At 49.3% G+C, this 27,315-nt stretch overlaps 1 protein-coding gene and 1 long non-coding RNA gene across 5 annotated transcripts; one reads left to right on the forward strand and one right to left on the reverse strand.

The window, feature by feature from the left end:
• Positions 1-26,530, forward strand: RIPOR1 (RHO family interacting cell polarization regulator 1). 4 transcript variants are annotated; one of them, XM_007477170.3, is made up of 22 exons: positions 1-150; positions 13,286-13,412; positions 13,575-13,727; positions 14,232-14,310; positions 18,454-18,477; positions 18,630-18,683; positions 19,106-19,258; positions 19,372-19,435; positions 19,546-19,589; positions 19,782-19,907; positions 20,041-20,189; positions 20,283-20,412; positions 20,749-21,831; positions 21,917-22,035; positions 22,986-23,142; positions 23,440-23,575; positions 23,814-23,975; positions 24,641-24,799; positions 25,154-25,350; positions 25,451-25,534; positions 25,772-25,862; positions 26,015-26,530. In XM_007477170.3, exons 2-22 carry the CDS (start codon positions 13,309-13,311, stop codon positions 26,110-26,112), a joined length of 3,366 nt encoding a protein of 1,121 aa, XP_007477232.1. In that variant the 5' UTR covers positions 1-150; positions 13,286-13,308; the 3' UTR covers positions 26,113-26,530. The 4 variants fall into 4 exon arrangements, with proteins under 4 accessions (XP_007477232.1, XP_056662327.1, XP_001373301.2 ...); XM_056806349.1 differs by lacking the exon at positions 1-150 and adding an exon at positions 7,353-7,384; XM_001373264.5 differs by lacking the exon at positions 1-150 and adding an exon at positions 11,082-11,249.
• LOC103103929 (uncharacterized) lies at positions 15,597-20,752 on the reverse strand. Its single transcript, XR_008913702.1, has 2 exons — positions 20,544-20,752; positions 15,597-18,711 (listed from the first exon to the last, which is right to left on the reverse strand). It is a non-coding gene; the product is annotated as an uncharacterized LOC103103929 (long non-coding RNA).
• Positions 26,531-27,315: the final 785 nt, after the last annotated feature.

Consider the following 27,315-nt stretch of genomic DNA (forward strand, 5'->3'; position numbering starts at 1 on the left):
AGCAGGGGGGGAGACTGGAGGGGGAGGAGGGAGGGGCCGGCGCCGGCTTTAGCTGCGGCGACGGCGGCAGAGGAGGAGGCCCGGGCCGGGCGGGCAGATCGGAGCGTCTGGGCCATCCGGGCCCAGCGCAGCCCAGCGCGGCGGAGCCATGTGAGTGGGGGCGCCTCGGGTCTTGGCCGAACCGGGGTCTGGGGCTGAGGTTTGTGGAGCGTGTGGGGCTGCTAGCCAGGCCGGGGTGGGGGGATCCGATCCGACAGGTCCCGCCCCCGCCCCCGCCTCCTCCCCGGGCGCCGGAGGGGTTAACATGGGTCTAGGCAGTGGTATCTGTCCCCAAATCTACCCCTCCCCGTTTGTCTGTTCCCCCCACGTCCGCCTATCTGACTCGGGCCCTGCCACAGAGGTCTCCTCCGCTAGGGCCTGCGATCCGCGCCATCAGCAGCCTTCAGTCCCAGTGCCCGAGAAATCTGTGCAGGGGAGCCTGGGACATGGGACTACAGCCTGGTCCTGGCCTCCCCCACCCCATCCTGGGCTGGCTTCGTGGGTCCTGAGCACCCCGGAATCCCTCCCTTGGGCACCTAGCCAGGCGGCTAACGGGACTGCTCTGGCACCCCACGAAACTCAGGGCCTCCCGGCCGGTCCGTCTCCCCCACCCCAACCATAAGCACAACTCCCTGCCCTGCCAGACCGGCCGCGCAGCCGGAGTGGGGGTGGGGGACCCATTTCCAAGTGCCCCAGATCTTAGACCAGCCGGTTGTTTCCTGGGCCCGGCCTCCTCCCCCTGTCGTAGGGTGAGGAGGGGGATCTGAGCCCTACAAAGGCCCTGTTGGGTGAGAGGAAGCCTAGACAAGGGTCTGGAGCTGGTGGCCCCCACGCTGCCTCCATAGCCGCCCCCACCCACTGCCGCTTGTCGTAGCAGCTGCTTCTGGGCATGTGGGAGGCAGAGACCTGGAGATTGGGGGGAGGGAGGGAGAAAGAGGGGAGTGGGGGAGGCAGAGAGATACAGGGGTTTGGGAAGACTAAGCTACAGGAAGCTGTTTGGGAAGGGAAGAGATAGGAGGGACTAAGGAAGCAAAGAGCAGAAAAGAGCTGGAGGAAGCAAAGAAAGAGAGGGTGATGGAGAAACAGATAGGGGAGGTAGGTGGCAGAAGCAAGATGGGAGACGAGGGGAAGCAATGATGGGGAAACTGAGGGAGCTACCCACTTTTATGTCTCCCCACAGTATTGCAGTTAGTGTTCTCCCTGGAGGGACAGTTGTGAAGGAGTAGGGAGTGTGGGGTCTTGGGAACTTTCCCTGCTAATGGAACTCTGATCTCACTCCCCACCCAAGTTTTAAGCAAACTGAGGTGACCCACCCCAGGAAGTCAAATTTAGACCCAGTAATGCAAACTGGAGGTCTTTAGCAGGGACTGAAGCTTTGGGGAAGAGTTGGACATTGTTACCCATCCTGTTTTTGCTCACCATCCTGACCCCCAGCCACAGGGTCTGCAGCAGCAGTAGGATTTCATAGGGTTATTCCAATAGCAGGAGGGAAAACTTCCAGCTCACTCCTTCCCATGGATGTGTGTGAATTTATATTTTGGTGGCTGTGTCAAGCTGCAAGTCCCAGTCATTCAGCTACTTGTATGTATGTAGTTATTTCACAGTCTATCCAGAAAACAAAACAGATGTGGTTTAATTTGGGGGGGAGGGCTGACCAAGGAGAGCCTGAAGTTGTACCTCACCAGTCATCCCCTCTGGAAGTTGTCCTTCCTAAGAAAATAGCTCCCACTGAACCCCCTTGGGTTTTGTTTGTTTTGAACTTTAGAAAGTAGGAGGACTTCTTCCCTTGAATCTTGGGGATGAAGGAAGGGCCAGTCCTGGCCTGACCCTCTAGGCTAGATCAGATCCAAGCCAGAACTGGAGATTAAATTTAGCAGAAGTTCTCCCTCTGTTTGCTGGGGAACAGCCCCCACTCTACTCCTATGGGAGTCTATCCATCTGCTCTGTTTAGTGCAGAAAGAAATAAGGAGCTTGGTTATGCCACAGGTTAAGATCTGGGGTACATGGCTCAAAGGAACTAGGGCAGTGGCTGATGGGGGACCAAGCCCCCAAAACTCTTAGAGCACATTAAGGTAGTTAAACACTGTGTTTGGGCCTAATCCCTGAGGCTCCAGCACCCAAGCCCTGCCCTGGGACAGATGGCTCTCTCTGCCCAGATGGAAAAACTGACGGAAGACAGGAGGGGTCCGAGGCTGAGTCACTGCTTTTCAGGCACCCCTCCTCTTGCTGCCTGATAGGGAGGGGGTGCCTCATATAGCTCCTCAAGCCCGGCCCCTAAGGAGGGTCCCTCCCACACTCCCTCCCTGTGGCCTAATGGGGTGAGCCACAGGGTCCCTCTGCCTCCCTCCCCAAGTACTCAGTGTGCCTACAGCCTTGGGAATGTGACCAGCTGACCCTTGGGAGGGGAGGGCCCTGACCAGGATGTACAACTGACCCTGTGCATGGGGTGATGGCTAGAAAGAGTGGCGGGTCCAAAAAAATTGAGGCCCTTATGGTGAAGGCAAAGCCACATCCACCCTGTCCGCCTGCCTCCTCTCCCCGTGCCCTCCTCCCCATGCCAGGGCAATAAAGCACCTCGAAACTGCTCTGGTTCCGTTTGTTAAGGCTGAAGGTGCTGCATTTCAGATTCGAAATTAGCAGTCTCTTTCCTGGACCTCAGGCCTCTCTCAGGTCAGCGCTGACCGCCCAGAGCGACAGCACCTCCTTGGACGGAGAGAAGGCAGGGAGGAGACTCCCAGCCTCAGGCCTGGCAGCCCCTCTGCCACTCTGAGCGCCCAGCATGGGGGAAGGAAGGGGGTGCTGGGGAGGAGCTGGAGGCGCCAGCCCGGGCTGTACGTCAGCTCCTGGGTAAGGGGCTGTTGTCTAGGGGGATAAGGGGGAGGGATAGCGGGGGGCGGAGCTCCGGGACAAAGGGGCTGCCAAGGCTCTGGAAAGAGGAGCGAAGGTTCTCTGAGGATGGGACGGGCGGGGGGCACCTTGGGGGCATTGTGACACTGATCTAGGACCGGGTTCGGGAGTCCTGGCTATCCGGGAAATGATCCATGTCGTGCCGCCTCGAATACCTCGCCCACCCCATGTCCTCCTGGCCAGTGTTTACATCCTCTCCCCCGCCCCTTCTAGGGAGGGGCGGCCGCCAGGCCCGCCCTGAGGCTGGGGGCTCTCGGGACTGGGGATCCGGGTAGCTAGCGGGTGTGGGCGGGCGGTCGTGCCAGCTGGCGGCTTGGTCCTAGCGCAGGGGACGGGCGGCAGGTGGCAGGGCTTCTGGCTCAGCGCGTGCGGTGGCCGCAGCCCGGGCTCGGTGCCAGGCTGGGGAAAGCATGGAAAGGAGGCCCTCGGACTTGGGTTCCTGACTCTGTCACCTCCCCAATGCCGCGGCATAAAGGTAGTGGGGACGTAGGTCCGAGAGATACTCCGGAAAAAAGAGGCTGGGAATGAACTAGGAAGAGGGTACAGGGTTCCTTCTTCCTGCCTGTGCCCTCCTCGGGACACCCTTGCCCAAACTACTCTTAATAAGAATAGCAAACATTTTTTAAAACCTGCCAAGGCTTCCTCACAGGGAAAGGCAGTGGGCTAAATGCCTGATCTGCCTGTAGATCGTCAACTTGACACACGGCTGGCTGGGTGACCCTACGCAAGTCATTTAATTTCTTAGAGCCCCAGGCAACTCTATAAAACTGTAAATTGCATCATAACGGCCTGGGGATCTGCTTTGGAACAGGGAATTTCCCCAAAGGGAGCTCCCTACTGCATCAATGAAATCATGAGTCAGGTTAAAAAAAAAAAATCAAACTTTGTGAGGTGTGCTGTGCCTATCCCTATAGGTAAGTAGCATCAGTTGCAATTTATAGATGAGAAAAATGGGCAAAACCCTCGGGGTGGAATAAGACTGAGAGCCCAGGAGCACAGGATTGGGCTGAAACCCAAGTGGGCTTGGATGAAAGCTCAGTGCTCTTTCCCGTAAACCAGTGGGCAGTCCCCTCTGCTCCTGCCCCCTCTGCCAGGTGTAAAAATATAATCCACCAGTCTATAGGGTTTTAGAATAACAACCACAATAACTTCAAGGTCAAATCAACAAGCAATGGGGATACAAAGAAAGGGGAGAAAAATCCAATTCTGGCTCTCAAGGAGCTCACATTCGAATGAGAGAGACAACATGCCAACCTGGTACAAACCCTCCTCTCCCCCCCTCTTTTTTTCAAACAAGTTTTATAGGGGAGACACTAAGACTTAAGGAGTTCTGACACAGGTTTCTTGCAGAAGGTAGGGTTTTAGTGGGGATTTCAGGGAAGCCAGCAGGTTGAGATGAGGGAAATGAACCCAGACATGGGAGAAAAATGTCCAGGGTTGAGAGATAGGTGGAGGGACCGCAAGGAGGCCAGTGTCACTGGACCGAAGAGTATTTGGAGAGAAGCAAAGTATAAGAAGTCTGAAAATGCAGGAAGGGGCCAGGTGATGTTTGGCCTTCAAAGCCAAACAGGTCATGTGATATGTGATTCTGGAGGTGATGGGGAATCCCTGGAGCTGATTGGACAAGTTGGGGTGACAGGATCAGACTTTAGAAAGATCAGTTTGACAGCTGAATAGAGATTGGACTAGACTGGAGAGAGACTGAAACAGAGAAGCCTATGGCTATAGTCTGGGGATGACATGAGGAAGTCCTGAACAAGTGGCAGCAGTGGCAGAGGAGATGAGGATGTAAAAGAGAGACATTATGAAAGTAGAAATGACAGGACTTAATGACATATTGGATATTGTGGAAGTGAAGAGTGAAGAGCTGAGGATGATACCAAGGTTTTGAGTCTAAGTATCCTCAAAGGTAATAGGGAAGGGAGGCAGCTGAGTGGCTCAGTGGAGAGAGAGCTAGGTCTAGAGATGGGAGGTCCTGGGTTCAAATGCAACCTCAGGCTCTTCCTAACTTGTGTGACCCTGGGCAAGTCATTTAACCCCAATTGTCTAGCCTTTACTATTGTTCTGCTTTGGGAACCAATACTTAGTATGGATTCTAAGATGGAAGGTAAGGAGTTTCTTTTTCTTTTTTTTTTAAGTAATTAACTAGTCTGTTTTGGACAGCCAGGGAGACAGAGAGGAAGAAAGAGGGAGAGACAAAGAGACTGCTCCAGCAGATTCTGGATAACTGAAGTCTCCCATCATTACTTATAATGCTTCTTGTCAAGGTTTAGTACCTAGTCTAAGACAAAAAGGTAAAGGGTTTTGTTTTGTTTTTTAAGTAATAAGGTAATTAGGAAGAGAGAAGCATTTGGGGGGAAAGATAATTGGTTTAGTTCTGGACATTTTTGAGCTTAAAAACACTTTACATAAATATATTTTGCTGTTGTTCATCCATTTTAGTCATATCGGTCTCTTCCAAACCCCCTTTGGGTTTTCTTGGCAAAGATACTGGAGTGGTTTGCCATTTCCTTCTTCAGCTCATTTGACAAATGAGGAAACTAAGGCAAACAGGATTATGTAATTTGCCCAGTATAACACAGCTAGTAAGTGTCTGAGGCCAGAATTGAATTCTGCTCTTCCTGTCTCCAGGATTGATGTTCTCTCCATTGTACTATGTAACTGCCCACATAGATATACACACATACATATATGTGTGAATGTGTATGTGTGTGTATATATATATATGCACCTATATGTTCAATATTATTGTCTCCATCATGCAGATGAGGAAACTAAGGCACACGGAGGTTAAATGACTTGTCCAGAGTCACTGAGCTAGAGGTATCTGAATCTGATGTTCCTGACTCTAAGACCAGTGCTCTATCCACTGAACCACCAAGCACTTTAATTATAAAAAGTCTTTGATGTATTCAATCAATAAAACTTTAAGGGCTTGATATATCCAAGGCATTATTCAAGGTTCTTAAACTATAAAGACAAAAATAAAGCAGACTCTTCCCTCAAGGAGCTCAAATTCCATCAGTCAACATTCATTAATGGCTTGCTAAGTGCCAGGCACTGTGCTGTGTCATTTACCTTTTGCCTTTTCTTTGCATCTCCAGTGCATGTCTGGCACCCAGAAAGATTAGAGGGGAAATAGTGTTACCACTTTCCCCAAATTGTTATTCAGAGCCAGTCAGTCCATAAAAATTCAGTAAGTCCCTACTATGTGCTAAGCACTTGGGATACAAAAAGAGGAAAAGACAGCCCCTGCCTTCAAGGAGCTTAATCTAAGGAAGGAGACAATATGCAAGCAAATATATACAAAGTAAGATATATATAGTTTAAATAAGAAATATTATTTATTTTTCTTTTCTTATATATTCTTATATATGCTATATTATATTTTTATTTCTAATAAGAAATGAACAGAGGGAAGGTACTAGAATGAAGGCCTGGGAAAAGCTTCCCGTAGAAGATGGAAAAACCCTTCAGTCTTAGAATCAATACTAAGTATCCATTCCAAGGCAGAAGAGTGGTAAGGGCTAGAGAATAGGGGTTAAGTGACTTTCTCAGCATCAGATTTGAACTCAGGACCTCCTGTTACTCTCTAAATGGAATTTTAGTTGTGGCTCAGGACTTCCTTACAGACCCCCAACTCATCCAGGAAAGAATGATGGACTTGGAAGTCAGGAAACTGGGATTGAAGTCCTGGATCTGCCACTAACTAGTTGTGTCATTTCTCTGAGTATGTTTTCTCCTTTATAAAATGGGGGCAATATTGCCTTCACTGCCTTTCCCAGAGGAAAGGATTGTCCTGAAGATCAAATTAAATAGTAGGTATGAAGAACTATATTTTGTGCTGTAGAATAATGAGCTGCTCCTGGTATTTTACTATTATTTCCATTCTGAGGGGCCCCATAGGGGTGGCATATCTGATTCTTTGTGGCCCTATTTGCTTTGGCTACTTCCTTCTCCAGCTCAGTTGACAGATGAGGAAACTGAAGCCAACAGGGTTAAGTGACTTGCCTAGGGTCACACAGCTAGTAAGTTGTCTGAGGCTGGCTTTGAATTTAGGAAGATGACTCTTCCTCATCCCAAACCCCGTCGCTGTCCATTGTCCCACATAGCTAGTTCCTCAAATTCAAATAGAACCAAGGCTGCTCAGGTGTACAAGGACCCTGCAGCCCTACAGTGCCTTAGTTCTAAAATGAAAAGTTATCTCTCTTTTACCATATTTATATTTATATCATTAACTACTTCCCAGTTATATTTAAATGTGGTTCCTGTGGCACTGAGAAGTGGAAGTGGGTAGGGAGCCTGTCTCTGAACCAGCAGGACCTTGGTTCAAGTCCTGCCTCTGACACATACTGGCTGTGGGACTCAAAGCTAATCCTTCAACCTCTCTGTGCCCCCCAGGAAACCTTCTATGATGCTACGTGGAAGACTCCAAAAGGTATCTCTTATCTACCTTGGCAGAAGGGAAGGGAACTAGCATTTATTCAGCACCTACTATGTGCCAGGCACTGTGCTAAGACCTTTACAAGAATTATCTCATTTTTCAATGCTATTATTAGTGCCATTTTACAGTTGAAGTTATTAAAATTTGAGGAGACCTGAAGACAAGTTGATTGACATGTCCAGGGTCACACAGCTAGGACGGGTCCAAGGCCAAATTTGAACTCGGGTCTTCCTGATTGTAGGACCAGAGGTCTAATTGCTGTGCTGCCAGTTTCCTCATCTTAGAATGCCCATTACCAATGAAATGATCTCTAGCCTATTTCGCTTCTATCCGTTCTCCTGTTCCTCCAACTTGGCCCCTCAGCCCCCTGTTAGACGTCATCCTAGGGCACTTCCTTGGCTTTGGGTCTGAAAAAAGAGCTTGGGTAGAAATTGTGTCTGGAGCTGAAGATCTTAGCCATGGAATGGGAGTTAGGGGTCAGTTAATGACAATAAGAGACTTGGGTTCTGGTTCTGGTTTTTGCCACTCACTAGTTATAAGAAATTGGACAAATCACTCCTTGTCTCTGATCCTCAAGCTATCTCCTCTGTACAAATGAACTAAGGTGTTTAAATCAGAGTGGCACATTAGAGGGCCCTTAGTCTCGACCCTCCCCCCATTTTATAGATGGGTAAACTGAGGCCCAAGGGGTGCAGTGGATATTGGATAGGGTAGTCAGGAAGACCCAAGTTCAAATTTGGCCTCACATACTTGTTAGCTGTGTGATTCTAGGCAAGTCATTTAACCCTGATTGCCTCAGTTCCTTATCTGTAAAATGAGCTGGAGAAGGATATGGCAAAGCACTCCAGTATCTCTGCCAAGGAAACCCCAAAACAGAGTCACCGAAGAGGCTGAAATGAATGAACAGCAATGAGCTGAGGCCCAGAGAGGCAAAGAGACTTGCTTTTATCTGGTTTGGGTGCTCATCTGTTTCACACTGATAGTAACTGAGTGAAGTATTCCAAAGGAGGATTCCTTCCACTAGCCCAGGCTATCTCGAGATGATCTCTGAAGGCCCTGCCAAACCCAACAGTCTTTGGCAGCTCATCTGTGGCCCAACCAAGGTCCTGGAATTAGGAAGTGGTGACTTCGAATCCAGCCTCAGACATTTCCTAGCTGTGTGAGCCTGGGCAAGTCATGTGTTTCCTTAACTGTAAAATGGGGATAATAGTACCTCCTTTGAAGGGATGTCTTAATTAGAACAGTGACTGGCAGGTAGTTGGGGCTATATAAATGCTTATTCTTTCTCCTTCTCTAGAGATCATGTTCCAGTTTCCAGATTTATTAACTTTGTGATCATTGTTATTGCGGAGTCTTTTCAGTCTTGTCCAACTCTTCATCCCTTTTGGGATATCCCTTTGGGATATTACTGGGAGTGGTTAGGAGTACAGCTGGAGGGCTCGATGGATTGAGTACCTATTTGCAAAAGGTCCTGGGTTCTAATCTGGTCTCAGACACTTCATAAGTGTATGATCCTGGGCAAGTCACTTAGTCCCCATTGCCTAGCCCTTGTGCTTTTCTGCTTGGAACCAAAACAAGTTATTGATTCTAAAATGGAAAGTAGGGATTTAAAAAATAAAAGGATACTGGAGTGGTTTGCCATTTCCTTCTCTAGCTCATTTTACAAATGAAGAAATTGTGTCTGAGGCCATATAGCATGTACCATATACCAATAAACCTAGCAGCCCAGGCCAGCTCACTCCAAAGGGGCCATGGACATTGGCTGCTCTTTCCTGGATTTAGGGTTTATCTGGGCAAATAGTCTAGACCTTTCTGCCCACTCCCCATCTGTTTCTAGGGTTCTGGTCTTAGATTTTAATCCCCACTGCCTCAGTTTCCTCTTCTGGGTAGGGAATATAACCTGTAGGAAATGTTGTCCTCAGGCTTCTTAAGATTGCTCCAGAAAGTACCTCTTCCAGTGACTAAGAGGAAGCTAGCCAAGGGTTGTTGTTGTTGGGGCAGGAGGTTCCACTGGGCTTAGAACTCAGAAAGACCTGAGTTCAAATCAAGCCACAGATGCTTACTAACTGTGTGACCCTGAGCAAATCACTAAACCCTATTTGCCTCAGTTCCTTATCTGTAAAATGAGCTGGAGAAGAAAATGGCAAACTAGTCCAATATTTTTCCCAGGAAACCCCCAAAAATGGGGTCACAAGGGATTGGACAGGACTGATAGAACTGAACAAACTCCCTAGTTGAAGAAGAGGCTCAAAAATTCCCCAAGAGTATTCAAGTCCTGAAGGTCACAAATATCAATTAGCCTCAAAGCCCCAGACTCCAGAATGACCAAGGCAAAGTCCCTCTGACATCCAAGACTCTTCTTAATCCTAGAAAACTAGGGCTGGAAGGAACCTCTCATTTTATAGATTTTTAAAAGCCCTAGCTAGGGAAGGAAGTGACTGGCTCACAGTCACCCAGCTGGTCAGTTTCAAAGCATGGAATCTAGACTTCCTGGACAGTTCCCTGCCACCCTGGCTATTCATTTTAACCCAACTTCCCTTGAATAACAAAGAGGGGAGGGGAAGGGGGAAAAGGCATGAGCCTCCCACTGGAGATGTCCCTGGTGGGAGGGAAGGAGACAGAAAGTGTGTTTTACTCAAAGAACCATATAGCTCCTTTCCCCAGAAGGCAAAACAGACTGAGAAGGGTCCAAACCCCATTGAAAAGACTTGGATTCAGATCCTACCATCTTATCTCTGAAGCTTGCTACTTACATTTGTTCTTGTTCCTTTGTGTCCATTTTCTTGGCAAAGGTCCTGGAGTGGTTTGCCATTTCCTTCTCTAGCTCATTTGACATATGAGGAAACTGAGGTAAACAAGGTTAAATGACTTAACCAAAGTCCCACAGCTAGTGTCTCAGGCCAGATTTGAACTCAGGAAAGTAAGTGGGAAGACTCCAGTCCCAGTAGTACTACTGTATCCAATGTGCCACCTAGTTGTATAACTTTGGTCAATTCATTTAATCTTCCCTGACCTCCATTTCCTCACCGTAGAATGAAGAAACAGCTAGATTTTCCCAGAACCCCCTTCCAGCTCTATTGAACCAATTTGGAACCAGCTTGAGTGGTCTCCACCCAGTGGGGGGTGGGGGTGGGGGGGAGTGCCATTCGTTGTTCATTCATTGGTGTAAAGAACGCCCTGTGAGGAGACTCCCTGGACTAGTCAGATCTTTCTGGGGGTCAGTAGTTGGTCAGCCAGTGTGGGATCCCAGGTAGGCCTGGGGCCCAGTCTGCTTGCCCCTATGGTCTGACCTCTATCCCGGATGACAAACTGCCCCGGTGGGCATAGAAAGGAACGGTAAAACGTTTCCCTCTTAGACCCCCCCTGGTTTGTGGTGCACTAGCTGGCTGCCACTGATCTTGCATACCCCTAATCCCGAACCCCAGGGAAGCTCTTGGGGGCAGAGATGGGTGTGTGCCCTACCCTCTCTTTTCTTATGTCGGCCGGGACCCCCGGCTAATGACCCCATGAAGGGGCGCGGAGGCCAGCCCTCCCCCCACCCCATTCCCATCTGTACTGGAGACAGGTCGTGGGAGCCCACCCCTGGCCCGCCCAGTCCCCCTCCGCCTGCAGGAGGGACTCTGAGTCAGGCACTAAACAGCAGGAACTGGGCGGGGGACCCGGCCAGGGCCGAGGGGAGGAGCTGGAGTTTGAGCCTGAGCCCCAGCTGCTGCGAGAGCCCGAGCAGAGCCCAGCCAGGCCGGACCGGGGTACTGGGGGGCTGATTAGGCCCGAGCAGGTCCGCTCCACCGGGCGGGGCCGAGCCGAGGTGCCGGTGCAGCAGAGCCGCCCCCACCCACCATGAACGCGAGAAAGAGAGGTAATCCCCTCTCCCCCCACCCCCACAGACACACTGCCTCCTGGGGAGACTTGTCAGGGATTTGGGGTGATGAGCTAGGGCTGGAAGATCTGAGTGGACAGAAGGGGGGATGTGGACTAGGCAGTGGTTTAGTCGGGACTCGGTTTCCCTTCCTGAAACTCTGGAAAACCGGCGGGGGCGGGGCTTTTCCCGTCATAGCCCGCGGAGCCCAAAGAGACCCCTCCTTCCAATGTCCGCTCCCCCCCAACCTGGGAATCCCCTACTGCGATCTGGCCTTTAAAGCCCGCCACTCCTCAGGATCTGAGGGATCGGGATCGGGCAGAGTGTCCCGGGGAGCGCCCTTGTCCCCCTTGAGCGGCCACATTTATATTTATTGATCCTCCTTGAAGCTCCCGGGCCTTTCCAGGCTCTCCCCAGAACCCAAGCGTCCGAGCTCCCAATTAGGGGTGGGAGAGAGGGTACGGGGGCAGTCCCAGAATGAGGAATCGTATAGTTTCTTGTGTGTCAGCCGGCCCGGGATCAGGGAGAGGTCAGATTAGTTTCGGGGAAGCAGGTTCAACGCCTCTGCCCTGGGTCTGGCTACCTCCCACCTCCCACCTCCTGCCCTGCCCTCCTGAGCCAGACTCGTGGCTGTCATCGTTCCTATTATGATTACTAGTAAAAATTAATAGCTCACATTTCCATAGCCGTTTAAGGTTGGAGGGACTCCGACCCTCTGAGCGCCTGCTCCCTTCCCCCGGCTCTAGTGGGGAGGGGCCGAGTAGCTCCGCCTGTCTGCCAGCCCCCAGGGGCGCCTTAAGTTCAGAGTGCCCCACCAGGTCCCTGCGCCCTCCTTCCCAGACCCTATCCCCTCCCCGCTCCTCTCGAGCCCTGCGATCTGAGGGAAGGGGAGAGAGTTTGGGAGGGGGGAGTTGGAAATAGAGGGCTGGAGAGGCCAGAAGGGGCAGCCCCGCCCCCCAGTGTCTCTGGGGTAAACAGGCCGCTTCCTTCCATTCTTCGGAATCTGTTCCTTCCCTTTCCTGCTCCCTCCCTGGACCAGGCTTGGTGGGTGTGTGCTTGTGTGTGTGTTGGGGGCACCCGCGGGGGAGGGGGGGAAGGAATCTCTCAGAGATAAGGGAAAGAGGGCCAGCTCCGGCCTGAGTCAGTCCCTGGCCCGCCAGCTGCGATTCTGCCATGCACTTTTTGCCAAAGTTTTTCTCCTGTTTTCCCTCCTCCTCCCCCTTAACCCCCTGAGGCTTCACCTATTCCTGCCATCCTTCCTAATCCCTTCCGCTAGTAGGTTGGGCTGGGGGGGGGGGTGGCGGGAGGGGGCTGGACTGCCTGCCCCAGACTGACTAGGTGGAATGTGGAAGCTCTGAAGGGATGGGATTGTTATTTGGGAAGTTGGAAGGAGTTCAGGAAGTGGAGCCCAGAAGCTGCCAAGCGGAGTCCCCACTCCACCTGCCTTGCAGGCCCTGTGATTACCTGTACACTGAGCTGCTCTCATTACCTCCTCGTGTTTTGACTAGGAATATCCCTGCTGAAAGATGGAGTCTCAGTGTGGCTCTCTCTTCTCCCTTTTCCCACCCTAGTTAGCCCCCGGTGCAGTGAACAAGAAAGGAGCCCTAGGATTTGGATTTAGGGGTCCAACTGAGGATCTCTCCCTCCTATCCTCGTTTTCCCTGATCCGATTACATTTCTAATCCTATGTGAAGGGGGAGGGAGTAGAAAGCTGTTGTCACAGAGACAGAAGGCCCGGATGGAAGGGGGGTAGGATCGCCCCTTTCACCCTAGCCTTTAAAACTCGGCCAACTGAAACAAGCTGTGACAGTCAGGAGTTGGGAATCTGGACCCCTGGGTTCAGTTATAACCCTCTGTTCCATTTCTGTTGTGTCTCTGCCCTGCCCCCAGCTTCAGAGATGAGTTGGAGTAAACCCTGGGACTCCCACTTCTGGGAGGGTGGCCCTTGCTGAACTCCAGGCTTAGCCTTTTGCTCCCTAATTGTCCATAAATTTATCCACCTACTTCTCCTCTTATGACCTTCCTTGTCCTATCAGGGAGCCCCTCTCGGACTCATTCGATGATGTCGCTGTCTGTTCGGCCCCAACGTCGAATCCTCAGCGCCAGGATCAATAGGAGCCAGTCCTTTGCAGGTGTCCTCAGTGGCCAAGACCGGGGGGGCAGGTACTGAGGGGAAAGTTGAGGGTGGGGAAGTTCTAGAGTGGACAACTGATATGAATTTGGTTTGTGAAGAAGGGATGTGATATGAGGGAGACATCATACCAGTGAATTTGTGGGTTAGGACTATTACTGTTCTTGTTGTGAATGGCTACCTCCTCTCTCTAGGAGCCTAGCAGCCTTCAGCCCCCCTGTGGCCCCCCGAAAAACACCTGCCATTGTCAGAGTTTCCAGGATGTTCTCCATGGCACACCCACCCCCAAAGGTGCCTCAGCCAGAACGGCTGGACCAGGTGTATGAAGCCCTGAAGAGGGGTCTAACGTAAGGATACTTTTTCTTCCTTCCTTCCTGCCTTCCAGCCTTCCTTCCTTCCTTCCTTCCTGCCTTCCTGCCTTCCTGCCTTCAAGCCTTCCTTCCTGCCTTCCAGCCTTCCTTCCTTCCTTCCTAGACCAGTCCCCAGATGACCTATGGGACCCTCTCATATCATACTTCTGGAGGACTTCCCCATAGAAACCCCACTCCTCCATCCACAGAACCTCAATACTTTGGAAGGCATCCCTAGTCCCTAAACTGCTTCTCCCATTCATGTACCCTTTTACCAGCAATACTACTTAACCCCTTCTGTTAGCCAGGCATGACTTGGAAACTTGACCCTTAACAACAACAACTCCCCAACCCCTGTCGCCCCCAATCCCAGATCCCCCCCCCCAGATTACAAATACAGGACAGACTGTGTTTTGGTTTCCTCCTTGAGAATTATATGTGATTCTACCTGAGAAGAACTGGTGGGATCCCCATTCTAAACATTTTCACACACCTACCCAGGGCCTACTTGGAGGTACATCAGTTGGAACAGGAGAAACTCCAAGTTCAGATCAGAGAATCCAAGAGAAACTCTAGGCTGGTAAGTGCTTTGAGACCCTTCTTTCCCTCTAAACTACAAGCATGAGTAGGGAAGAGACCTGTGCCCTTGGGAGGATAAGGGAAGGAAAAATCCATCTCTCTATAGTAGAATGTGTGTGTGTGTGTGGGGAGATTCCTGACTGCTCCATCAGTGAGAAAGATTCTCTCCCTACCATTGCCCAAGATAGCTCAAGAGAGTCCACTCCTGCAGTCAATAGTGCACCTAGGAAGAGTCTATAGCTTTCCTGATTATAAAAGTTTGAAGTATTGGTCACAGCCTTCTAAATATTCTCTTTACATCCATTCTCTTTCCACATTTCTGCAAAACACTCTTTCCCAAACATTGGACAGAGCCTGAACTTCCAGTGGCTACCTAGTGCCATACAAATATAGAGCTCTCAGGCTAGCTGTAAGGCCTTCCCCAGTCTAGCTCCAAACAAGTTTTATTTCACATTTCTTTAATTCACACCCGCTGCATTCTAGCCAAGTGGGACTACTAGCTCTCCTCCAAATCCAGCATTCCCTGTCCATACATTCATACGTCCAGGCCTTCCCCCATACCTAGAAGGCACAGCCTCCTCCACTTCCTTTGTCATAACCTTTGTATTCCTTCAGAGCCTAGCTTTGGCATGTTACCAGCTTCTCTGTGAATCAACCTTTCTCCAGTTATTAGCATTCTCTCCTACCCTAAATTACTGTTGACATTTATCTCAATACATATTATATTGTTTTTCAGTTGTTACAATTGCATCTGGCTCTTTTTAGCAAAGATACTGAATCAGTTTGCCATTTCTTTCTAAGGGTCCTTTGACAGATGAAGAACTAAGGCAAACAGGGTTTAGTGAGTTGCCATGGGTTATACAGCTAGTAAAGGTCTGAGGCTAAATTTGAATTCAAAATTTCTTCTTGACTCCAGGCCAGGTGTTCTATCTACTACAGCACTTAGCTGCTGAATATTGTATCCTCCTAATTTTGTGTATGCTTCTTGAAGGCAGAGAATGTTCAATTTCTGGCTTCATACTGCAAACATCCTAGCTCTGACTCCTGAACATAGTAGGTGCTTAGTAAGTGTTGATGAAATTTAATTTAATTATTTCAAGACCTATTTCTTCCTATAATGTTTGGGTTTCTCTCTCTCTCTCTCTCTCTCTCTCACACACACACACACACCCCCCTCTTCTCCACTGAAGTCCTAGTTCTATCTTATTCTACTTTGCTACAGACTGTAAAGATTAAAATTTGGGGAAACTGAGGCAAGTAGAAATTAGTTTCTCTCTGCAAGGAGTATGATATTTTTAGAGGTTTATTTAAGGTTGAGAATTTCAAGAAAATACAAGTAAGAAAGGCACATGCCAGGTGGGCCGAGAGGCCCAATTCAATTTCACTCACATCATGAGCGTCTGATTGCCAACGGAGACAGGAAGAGAAGAGAGGCCCAGAAGCCTTTCCAATCAGGTTAAATACCCCATCTTGATCTCGGCCCAGGTGAGAATTCAGTGATATGATAAAGCATTCTGGGGAAGTGGAGCAAGGACTTCTGGGGATTGAAGTCCTGCATTCAAGTCTCCATTTTTACATTCCTGCGTTTGATCCTCTGGGAAGAAGGACTTCCCCAAAGGATCATAAAAACATAATCAATTTAAAGATTACAATAATTTGAGGATAAGAGGGGGGAAAAGAACAAAACCAATAATTGCTGGACGCATTGACAAAAAGCCAGTTAGGGGGCAGTCCCCTTTGGCATGAGAGTATACATACAAATAAATGTTCAATCAACCACACCCAAAGTTCATTTTTGTGCAGCTTGTGGTCTGGAGGCTTCTTCATGGTGTCTTCTCCAACAGTTCAGTTTCTGGATTCAGGGAAGTAGCATCTTTCTTTACCTAAAATTCTTCTCAAAAGGAATTTAAACTTTGCAATTTAAAATAATGATATTTTTTACATTCCCCCATTAAGAGGGTGATTGAAAAATACAGGATCACTTAGGGATGCATGGCTGAGATATGAGGTATATGAATCAATTGGTAAGAGAAATGAAAAAGACATCAGAAAAATCCAAAAGAAAAGAAAATACTGGATGAAAATATAGAGTATCAAAGTCTTATGTGTAAAAATTCTAAGTAAAAGAAAAATAAATCTGTAACAGGTCCTTGAATCAGGGCCCAATTAAAATGATCTAAGTAATGATGCATTTACCCAGTCAGTAGCTAGGACTACAGAAAGTTACCACATTATGAAAGACAGAAAAAAGGGACTAGATTATAGGAGCCAAGTAGGAGACAAGTTTGAGATACTTGGTAGAATGTGGAACAAGAAAGACCTTCCTTCAACACATGTTAAACAGCCACAACCTCAAACCCCAAACATGTTCAAGTCCTCTTTGTCTAGGCTCAAAATTACATCAATCCCACCAGGATTGGTTGGTCTCTTTGACCTTGTGCTTGATTGGCACTATGCAGTTTAGCTTTGTGCTTCTTTGGCACTGTGCAATGGCTCTTTTGTGTGTATCTTGTCCTGGAATTAAACAGAATCATTAAGTAAAGTCCCATAATTTCTTTAAACAATTATTTTTATAGTCACAAGCATCATTTTTATAGTCACAAGCTTTTGGGGCATACATTAGCAAATGTATCTTAAACTTATATTATTGCAAAATCAAAAAGTTAAAGAAAATCGTAATGCTGGTGACATGTGCTTCAAATATAAAAAGGAGAGAAAAATAAAACAACTGAAAAAGTATATTGCACATGCAAGAAAAATATAATAAAAGAGTTTTAAAGAATTCAAAAATGTAGCTTATAATCATTGACACACTGTGTCAGCTGAGAAAATGTAGAATACAAGGCTTTCTCACCAAAAATGAGATCCATTTCCTCTTCATATCTGGCCATGATCCACTGTGAGTATGAGCAAATGAATTGAGCAAGGTAACATTTTTCATTGTTAAAGAATAGTAGTACAAATATGTAGTTATCAAAATCCCCAAAATTCTCAATAGCCCAATTAATTACAATAGCAAACAAACACACTATCATATTTCACATAAGTTGCTGTATGGCATTTTTAAAAAAACCTATGAATTGATGGATATTTGTCACAAGTTTTTACAAATGTAGCAAATCTTTCAACTTTGGTAATAAACATTTTTAAAACAAAGTAAAACACATCTTGGATTTAGAACATCAAGAAATCTAGATATTCTGATGGAAGTAAAGTAGTGAGCTGAAGAGTTTATGAGAGGTGCTCCTTTTTTTGGAAGCTTTTTAGGGATACGTGCCCTGAGATTAACTGCCCCAGTTCCCCCAGCCCACTCCTATGCACATTGATCACAAGTCTTACAGAGCTATGAAAGAGTCCTCTCTGGTGTTAATGACACAGAACAGGATGCTAATTTAAGTTTAAAATAATACACAAAGAGCCATTTCAGGACATCCCCCTATCCTCAAAGCCCCTCTCAGTCTTGAATATGGGTTAGAGAATAAAGAATAACAGAATAAGAAGGAGCTACAGCAACAGAGTGCTGATAAATGTTACTGATACTAGCTAGAGTGGGCCAGAATGTAAAATGACACACTTTTAGATTTAATCTGCATTATCAATATTTTCTGCCCAAATTTCTCATCTAGACAGTCAATAAAACAATAAACCATACATTGATTTGTAGCATGCCCATTTCTGAGAAGTAAATGTCACACTGAACATCTAATAGTATGTGGCTAGTGAGTTGGAGCTGGTTCCTTTAGATCCCTTCCCTCTTCTTACAATCATTTCTAGAAGGGACTGGTGAGAGCCCAAGCTATATTTGATACCTTGTTTATTTCCTCAATCAAGTTAAGATAATATGTCTGGCCTCAGACACTCCCTAGCTGTGTGATACTGGACAAGTCACTTAACCCTCATTGCCTAGCCTTTACTCCTCTTCTGCCTTGGAACAGATACTTAGTAAGGGTTTGGGAAAAAAAAAAAAAGCTAAGTCCAATAGGTTTCCATCCCCCGCCACCATTTCTCTCCTTACCTTATTCACCCACAAGACAACCCCAACAGCAGTGCAAAGAATGCCCTTCATTCTCAATGTTAACACACTCCTGCTATCCAGGACCCCATCTCTTTTGCTCCTCATCCTGTCTTATTTTTCCCCATACAGGGCTTTCTCTATGAGTTGGACAAGGTGAGTGGATCTGAGACTGAAGTTGGGGGCTGAGAAAGGTATGAGACATTAGAAGGTTGGGGAGAGGAATCAGGAGGAGGCACTCTCATCTACCCCCCCTTCCCCAGCCCCAACTAGCAGTTCTCTTAGTCTAACCTTGTTTATTTCCTCAGCAAGTGAAATCCATTGAGCGTTTCCTGCGGCGCCTGGAATTCCATGCCAGCAAGGTAAAAGCAGTAATGGAAGCTTGTAGAACTATGATGAAAACAGATAGGGGAAAACAAGGGATGTATTGAGATGTCAAGTTAAGATACCAGGGCTGGCCTCAGACGCTTCCTAGCTACATGATTCTGGACAAGCCACTTAATCCTCATTGCCTAACCCTAACCCCTTTTCTGCCTTGAAGTTGATACTAAGTATTAATTCTAAGACAGAAGGTAAGGGTTAAAAAAAGAAAAGGCTATCTGGGATGGTGCTTCTCTCCTGGGGGTGAAAAGGACCACTGACTATTGGAAGAAGCAGTTCTTGGAAGTTCCTAGATTATAGAACTGTTGAAGGTGAAGTCACTCTTGTCCCCTGGGGCTGCTTGCTCAGATGTTTCTCCCTTATCTCCACCCTGCTCTGATCCCTTCCTGATCTTCCCCTCCAGATTGATGAGTTATATGATGGATATTGCATCCAGCGAAGGTTACGGGATGGAGCACACAACATGGTCCGGGCTTATACTTCAGGGACTCCAGGGAGTCGAGAGGCCAGAGACAGCCTGGCTGAAGCTACTCGTGGGCACCGAGAATACACTGAGGTGAGTAGATTGATCAAATTTGGAGGACAGAGGAGGGGAGTAGGGTTTCATAAGAATTTTGAACAGGTTTAGAGGGTGTACTTCCTGATAGCTCTCTCGTCTCCTGTCTCTAGAGCATGTGTTTGCTGGAAAGTGAAATCGAAGGACAACTGGGTGAATTCCACCTCAAAATGAAAGGTGTGTGTAAATGATGGGGAAGAGGACATTCATGCTTAAGAAAAAGATATAAGGAAGCATCCAGGGAGCCCCCAAAGAAAGCTCTCAGACTCCCTTTTTCTTTTTTTCAGGGCTTGCTGGTTTTGCCCGGCTGTGTGTTGGGGACCAATATGAGGTACTATAGGAACAGTGAATGGGGTGGGGAAGGGAAGTCTTGGGGTTCAAGTTGTTTTTCCCTGTGGATCATCTCTGTCTCTGGTGGAGAGTGTTTTAGAGGTCACCTTCCTCATCTGGTGGTTGCCATCACTTCTATGTGGGGTGGTGGGTAGTGTGAATTTGTAGAATGGATAAAGTCCTTCCTCCTCAGATCTATATGAAATATGGGCGTCAGCGCTGGAAGTTACGTGGACGAATTGAAGGCAGTGGGAAGCAAGTGTGGGACAGTGAGGACATGGTCTTCCTGCCTCTGCTCACAGAATTCCTCTCCATCAAGGTGACTACAGTTCCCTGCCCCATGGCCACAACCTTCTCCCCCTCCTGAGCCACAGTTCTGAGAAGACATGAGCTCTTGTCTCTGACTCTCCCTACTTGTACTTGGCTGACTCTCCCCCTGACCGGTCCCCCAGGTCACAGAATTAAAGAGCCTGGCAAACCACGTGGTTGTGGGCAGTGTTTCCTGTGAGACCAAGGACCTGTTTGCTGCTCTGCCTCAGGTTGTGGCTGTGGATATCAATGACCTGGGCACCATTAAGCTCAGCCTTGAGGTCACTTGGAGGTGAGTGCCTGGGAGGGGGCTGCCATATGAAAAAAGGAAGAGGGGAGAAAGATGTGGTTCCTGTCCCTAGCAACACCCTGGCTTTTCCTCCAGCCCCTTTGACAAAGATGATCAACCTTCAGCAGCTTCCACAGTTACCAAGACTTCCACTGTCAGCAAACGCTTTTCCACCTACAGTCAGAGTCCTCCAGACACTCCTTCACTGAGGGAACAGGCCTTCTATGTGAGTGATTCTTAACCTCCCCTCCTTGAGGGATTAGACCTTCCATGTGGGGGACTCCCAAGTAACTTCCTCAGATTTCCCAAGGCTGCCCCATAGTTGCCAATTTGTGCAAGACCATTCTGTCTACAGACCTGTCTTCGGTGGGTGGGGTATCATCTCAGACCTCCAGGGTCTTGCCTTCTTTTCTCCTCTGATCTGCACCTAGCCAACAAAGTCTGGTTGGAAGGAAGGGTATGAAGTTCCATGGATGAATTGGGGGCTCTCCCCAATTTTTCTTGCCCTGATTTTGTCCGGTCTTCTCATTTTCTTACTCCTCTCCTTGCTTCTCCCTGCCAGAACATGCTCCGTCGTCAGGAGGAGCTAGAGAATGGAACAGCTTGGTCTCTGTCCTCAGAGTCTTCAGATGATTCCTCCAGCCCCCAGCTCTCAGGGGCTGCCCGACTCACCCCACCCTCTAGGCCCTTCGTGCAACAACCTGAGGCTCCCCCAATCCAGATTGCCTTCTCTCAGCCAGAACTTCCCCATCCCTCAGGGGAGGCCCTAGAGGAGGAAGGGGCCAAAGTCCCAGTCATGGTCAATGGACACATCCCCTACAGCCGAACACTGAGCCATATCAGCGAGGCAAGTGTGGATGCCTCATTGGCGGAGGCTACCAATGAATCTCTGGCCTTGGAGAGCCATGCCCAGGGCCTCACCGCCTCAGCCCATATAGTCAGAGGTCTCACCTCCTCAGTGCACCCAGACTCTAGTCCACCCTCTACCCCAGATGTACAACCAGACCCCTTAAGCCCAAGCCCCATCCTATCTTGTTTAGACTCAACCACTTTGCATGCAGGCCTTACCCCTTCAACCTCTGAACCAGTCACTTTAAACCAGAACTCCCTTCCCTCACATCCAAGATCCTCTGACTCTGATTTTCCCCACCCAGATCCCATCCCCTCCCAGCCAGATTCTACCCCCTCCCATCCAGAGCCTGCCCCTTCACCCTCAGACCCTGCCCCTCTGACTCCAGCTAACAGTCCCAAATCCACAAACCATGCTACTCCTTGCCCAGGCCTAGCCCTGTTGCACTCAGACCCTGTGCCCCCACACTCGGATTCCTCTTCTCCCCATTCATACCCCAACTCATCACACACAGAACCCACCCCTCCCACAACCACACAGTTACCCCTCACAGACCATACCCCCAGTCCCCCTGTGGTGCCCCAGGTTCCAGTCCAGGAGGCAGCTGGTATGCCCCTAATGGAGGCCAAAGCTCCTCCCCAGACGGGGCAGCCAGAGCAGGGAACAGGGCTGAGGGACACGGGGCTGGAAGAAGCCCTGGTGGCCTTGAGCTCGGCCCTGGATGACTGTCGGGGCCAGTTTCCAGAACTGCAAGGATTGGAGCAGGAGGTGACTCGGCTTGAGAGTCTCCTGATGGTGAGAGAGAATAGACATGGGGAGGAAAGGGAGGTGGGAAAGAAGAGAGGAATGACCAATTGTCCTCTTCTCTATGTGTCCGCAGCAGAGGCAAGGCATGTCCCGAAGCCGGGCGTCTAGCCTTAGCCTCACCGTGGAACATGCACTGGAGAGTTTTAGCTTCCTCAATGAGGATGAAGATGAGGATGATGGGCCTGAAGACAGGTGAGGGAAGGACAATGAGAGATTAGGAATGTGGAGGGAGAATCCAAGGGGAAGGAAGTTAGAATTTACTGGGAAAGGGACCTGTATCCTCACCGATTTTTCCGGCTCTCCCCTCTCTGTCTCCCTTCCTGGGGCTCCCAATAACCCCCTCTCTTCAAGTCTTTTTCCTCCTTAGAGTCTTCCAGCCACCCCCTTGTGGTACCCCAGTCTGTCTACCTCTAGCTCTGCCTCTCTCCCTCAGCCTCATTTTGGACCTGCCCTTTGGACATGCCCCCCCAACATCTCCTCCCTCTCTCCTGGCTAGGAACTGGCCTCATCGACTTCATCTCTCTCCTTTGGTCCTCACTCCCCCTGCCCAGCATAGGCAGAAACTGTGGTCCCTTGATGAACTCGCTCAGAGCAGCTTTCGTTCTATTCGCCTCATGGACCATGTTTTCCCCCTCCTCCCCTCACGGCTGCTCGGGCCCCAGGCCTCAGCGTCTCTGCCCTCCTGCCAGAGCCCCCATGCCTTCCGTTGGAGCCCCCTCCGCTCACTTCATCGACAGCCTTCCCATCTCCAACCCAGAAACCTTTCTTCCCAATACTCGAAATGCCAGCACAAGTCTTACATCCTCTGACTATGGTTGCTCTCTGCTCTCTTTGAGACCCATCTCACCCATCTCCAGCACTCCCATCACTACAACTCACGTTGGCCCTTGATCCAAGGCCCCCACCTCGACGAAGTCCAGTTATCAGAGCTCTGTGTGTGTGTGTGTCTGTGTGTTCATGCTCTATCTGCCCAGCCATTTGTTGTCCTCCCATCCACCCATCCTGTTTGTATAAAGAGGTGGGAGAGGGGAGGATGGGGCTAGGTCAACAGCTCAATAAATGTACACTGGGAACAGTGATGGGAATACTTTGCCTCTGGAGGTCTAGACAACAGGCGCTCACTATTCAGGTCTCTCCTGCAGGACACTGAGCAGCCCAGGGCCTGGGTCTGAGGCTGGGGTTAGCTGCGTGTCTGAGGATGCCCTGGACTCCTCTACGCCTGGCCCCCTCAGCACTGGCTGCCCTGCCCTGGACACAGCCCTGGTCTCCCACCTTCAGCACTGTGGTCACCTCTTGCTGGTGAGGCCAGCAGCCCTCCCCCTCAATATGTTAACCCATTACTGACCCCAAGAGTCTAGCATAAAGGACCTTTAGTCTCCATGGCCCCATTGCATGCTTGTAATCTCCACTGGCATTTTTATAAGCTCACATGCACACACCTGCCCTTTGCATGTTGAGAATTGTAGTCCCTGGGCTCTGTACCATATTTCTAGGCCCCCTATGCTACCCACTCAACCCCAACCCTGAGCAGGGGGCTAGTAGAACCCCTCCTACTCCTTGTGTCTGAGGTGGCCCTGGCTGGTCTCTGCTCTTCAGAAACTAGGCACCTTTGGGCCCTTACGATGCCAGGAAGCATCAGCATTGGAGCGGCTACTTCGGGAGGCCCTGGTACTGGAAGTGGTGTGCCAGCTTTGTGGGGGGCAAGTGGGCAAGGCCACCTCTGCTCAGGAAGGTAAAGGCACCAAGTCCCTTGTACCCTGGAGCAAGCCTGGGAACTCTACCTCCATCCTCTTTCTCCAGAGTTTCTGCCTTTATTCCTTCCCTCCCTCCCCAGAGACTTATCTCCACTCTCCATGTCTCTTTAATACCCCAGTCCAACATGCCCCCCCACTGACCCAATCACTGCTGACCTTCTCTAGTGACCTACCTCATCCCACTGACTGCTCCCCCCAACTCCTCCCTCCCCCCAGTGCTACAGTTCTCTGTTCCCCGTCCGGGCTTCCTGCCTTTCTGGGACCAGTGCACGGAGGGAGGCAATCTCCTGGTCTGTCCTGTGGAACGAATACTCTTCACCTTCTGCAGTCAGTATGGAGCCCGCCTCTCCTTACGCCAGCCTGGCCTGGCTGAGGCTGGTGAGTGCGTCTGTCTCCCCCAAGCACTGGCCAAGCCCTCTTGACTTCATTCCCTCTCACGGTCAGCTCATAAATATTTATTTAGTGCATACTATGTTCAAGGTGAAGAATTAACCGAGAGCCACAAAAAATGTAGGGCATACTCCTTGACCTCCTCAAAGAGTGCAGGCGGAGACATCGTAACGTGTCCAGTGAAAAGCCAGACTCACATGGGAGATCAAAAGATTGGCTCTGGAATGAACATAAGAGCCCAGCTTTTCTGACTTCCCCATTTTAGAGAGGATCAAACTCAGCCCTCAAGAGCTCTCATGATTTGCCAAGTTCACCCAGGTAGTGGGTAACAGGTGTGGCTTTTAAGCTCATCTCCTGATTCCAAATCCCAGTGTAATTCCTGTCCTAATTCCGGGCAGTTTATAAGGGAAGAAGAACAGTAGAGACAGCAAGTGCTATAAGAGTTCAGAGAATGGGTTGAGCACTGAGGATAGATCTGGTCAGGAAAGATTTCATGGAGAGATGGGAATTTAATGCCCTGGGTATTTTGATCCTCCCAGAATGGGAAGCAGGCAGGTTCTCTACCCCTACACATGGGTGCTCATGTCCGTGGGCTCAAGGCTTTCCATGGCATCCCTCATGAGTGCCACACCCCTCATAAACCCTCTCTCCAGTGTGTGTAAAGTTCCTGGAGGATGCTATGGGGCAGAGGCTGCCCAGGAGACCTCGACCAGGACCTGGGGAACAACTCACAATCTTCCAATACTGGAGCTACATCGAAGCCTTGAACAGTCCTTCCATGGAGGCTTATGTCACAGAGACAGCCGAAGAGGGTGAGTAGTAATGCTTAAGAGATAGAGCGAGTAGGTGAGCACACCCACACACTCTTTCTCTCTCTCAGTCTACTCTCAACGGGAGCATCAGTGGGATGATCGGGGGCTTTGCCTATATTGGTGGGCTCCTGTCTTCCCTTTACAGTTATGATGGAGCAGGGTGTGAAGCACAGTGGAGAATTTGGTCTGTGATGCCCTGCGCCATTGTTCTTAGGCATCATTGTCCATGAGGAATCTTTAGATCCCCTTTCATCAATAGAAGTGCTCACCTAAAACCCTGGACCTTTATCCCAACCTTCCTCCTGGAACAGTAAGCTCTCCCTTTCCTCCCCACCCTTCCTCTCCTTCTTTCAGTGTTGCTGGTGAAGAACTTGAATTCAGATGACCAGGCTGTGGTGCTCCGGGCATTGAGACTGGCCCCTGAGGGGCGGCTCCACCGGGATGGGCTCCGGGCTCTTAGCTCCCTTCTCATCCATGGCAACAGCAAAGTGATGGCTGCTGTCACTGCCCAGCTTCGAAGTTTAGCCCTGGGCTCAGAATTCCGGAAGAAGGTCAGGGGGCAGACCAAAGGGCCTAGAGAAATAGTAAAAGCACCCAAACTTAACAGAGTGGAGAGAATGGCTCATTTGCCCTTTCTCCTTATATCCCCAGGCCCTACTTTGTTTTTTGGAACAACTAGAGGATGAAGATATACAGATACGGGTGGCAGGGTGTGTGGCGCTGGGCTGTCTCAAGGTAATGCCCCTCTGCGCTTCCCATTCTGCCTCTCCAAAGTCCCCACACTGTACTGGCCATTCCATTCTTCTATGACTATTCCAATTCTCCTTTCTCGGTTTCTGCTCTCCTGACCCCTCATCCTTTTGGGAACCCTTACCCCTGACCTCTGTCAATGCTTCCACCAACCTGGGGTCCATTCCCACTGTTGCTTCAGCTCTTTTTTTCCCTTTTTATGCTTTTCCTTTCTCCAACCAGGCCCCAGAGGGCATTGAACCACTGGTATATCTGTGCCAAACAGACAAGGAGGAAGTAAGGGAGGCTGCTCGGCAGAGCCTCCTGCAATGCGGTGAGTGTTATATGGCTCTGATCTGCTCTTCCTGACCAAGTCCAGAAGGCAGAGATGGGGGAAAGGAAGGTGGTCACACAAGGCAAGTAGAAAGGAGAATAACTGGGCCAGAGGATAATGCCTGAACATGAACATGTTATACCCTTTTCTAGGGGAAGATGGGCAGTCAGCTCATCGACGGTTGGAAGAGTCTCTAGAAGCTCTGCCCCGGATCTTTGGACCAGGAAGCATGGCCAGCACTGCATTCTGAGATCCCTGCCTGCTCCCTGGGTTTCAGGAACACAGGGGACTCTGGAGTCACTGCCTATTCCCCTGAGCCCCTCCTCTACCACCACCTTTCAGGGTTGGCCCTGCCCTGGGAGCTCCCAACCTGATGGGCCCAACTGACAATGGCAGGGGTAGGCTGGGTATCAGGACCCAGGCTCCAGGGTTCCCTCCCATCCTACAGATTCCTATAAATATAAATCTCTTTAATATATTCTTCTGCTACCCCAGCAGAGACCGCCACCTGCAGTCAAGTGCCTCCCCAGCCTCCATCAGGCTTCCCCTACCCCACTGGTGTCTGGGATCCCCTTCTAATCCCTGGTCACCTTGCCTCTCCCCACTGTGTCTGATTTTGTATTTTATTTACAATTTTTCAGAAAATAAAAGGCAAAATCTCTTTCCTATGTGCTGTGGCCTTGTCGCCATCATTTTGCAGCACCGTTTCTCAACCATCCTCTTGTTCTAAATTCATCAAGGGAGAGAGAAGATTGGGAGGACCCATGTTTCTTACTTCAGCCATATATTGTCACATGTATTTTTTACCTAGTATGCATTTCTGCCTATACAGCTGAAGTGTGTTAATACAGAAAGAGGGGTAGACCGATAAGAGCTCACAGTAGCATTTACAAAGCATTTCCCTTACAAAAAAAACTGTACCCATATTTTGTAAATAGGAAAATTGAGGCTCAGAGATTAATTTGCCCAAGATGACCCAGCTAGTAATTGGCAGAGATGGAATTTGAACCGAGGTCATGTAGACCAACCAAAATCCAACTTATACCTGAACAGAAATCCTTTGACTCCAAATCCAGGGCTGCTTCTATTTTAACTTGATACCTCCAATCATAAACCATTCTAGCAAGCATACTCACATAATTGTATAAACAGGCATGGAAACCTGAGTTCTTATTCCCCCACCAGCTAGTCCTGGTATGAGCTGTTGGGACAGGAGGAAAATGACAGCCCAGCAAGCTAGTGGAAAAGGTGGTCTTCGACTACAGGTCTTTAATTTTGTTTGAACTTGTTTGCAGACCAGGCCTGAGTCTCCAGATCCCTTACTGTAGCCAATACTAGGAGCTCAGGACCTTGGACAAGGCTGGAGCCCTGGAGGCTGAAAGATAGCGGAGAAGGTGGGGAAAAGATTGGGAGTAGTGGGGAAGAAAAGGGAGGGAAGAGGCAAGGTACGGCC

This window comes from Monodelphis domestica, chromosome 1 (genome assembly GCF_027887165.1).
Source record: "Monodelphis domestica isolate mMonDom1 chromosome 1, mMonDom1.pri, whole genome shotgun sequence".
NCBI lineage: Eukaryota > Metazoa > Chordata > Mammalia > Didelphimorphia > Didelphidae > Monodelphis > Monodelphis domestica.

Coding starts and splice junctions, on each gene's coding strand:
- RIPOR1 (XM_001373264.5), top strand. Junction 19,259..19,371: donor GGCACCGAGAATACACTGAG/GTGAGTAGATTG, acceptor TCCTGTCTCTAG/AGCATGTGTTTGCTGGAAAG. Junction 25,863..26,014: donor GCAGAGCCTCCTGCAATGCG/GTGAGTGTTATA, acceptor ACCCTTTTCTAG/GGGAAGATGGGCAGTCAGCT.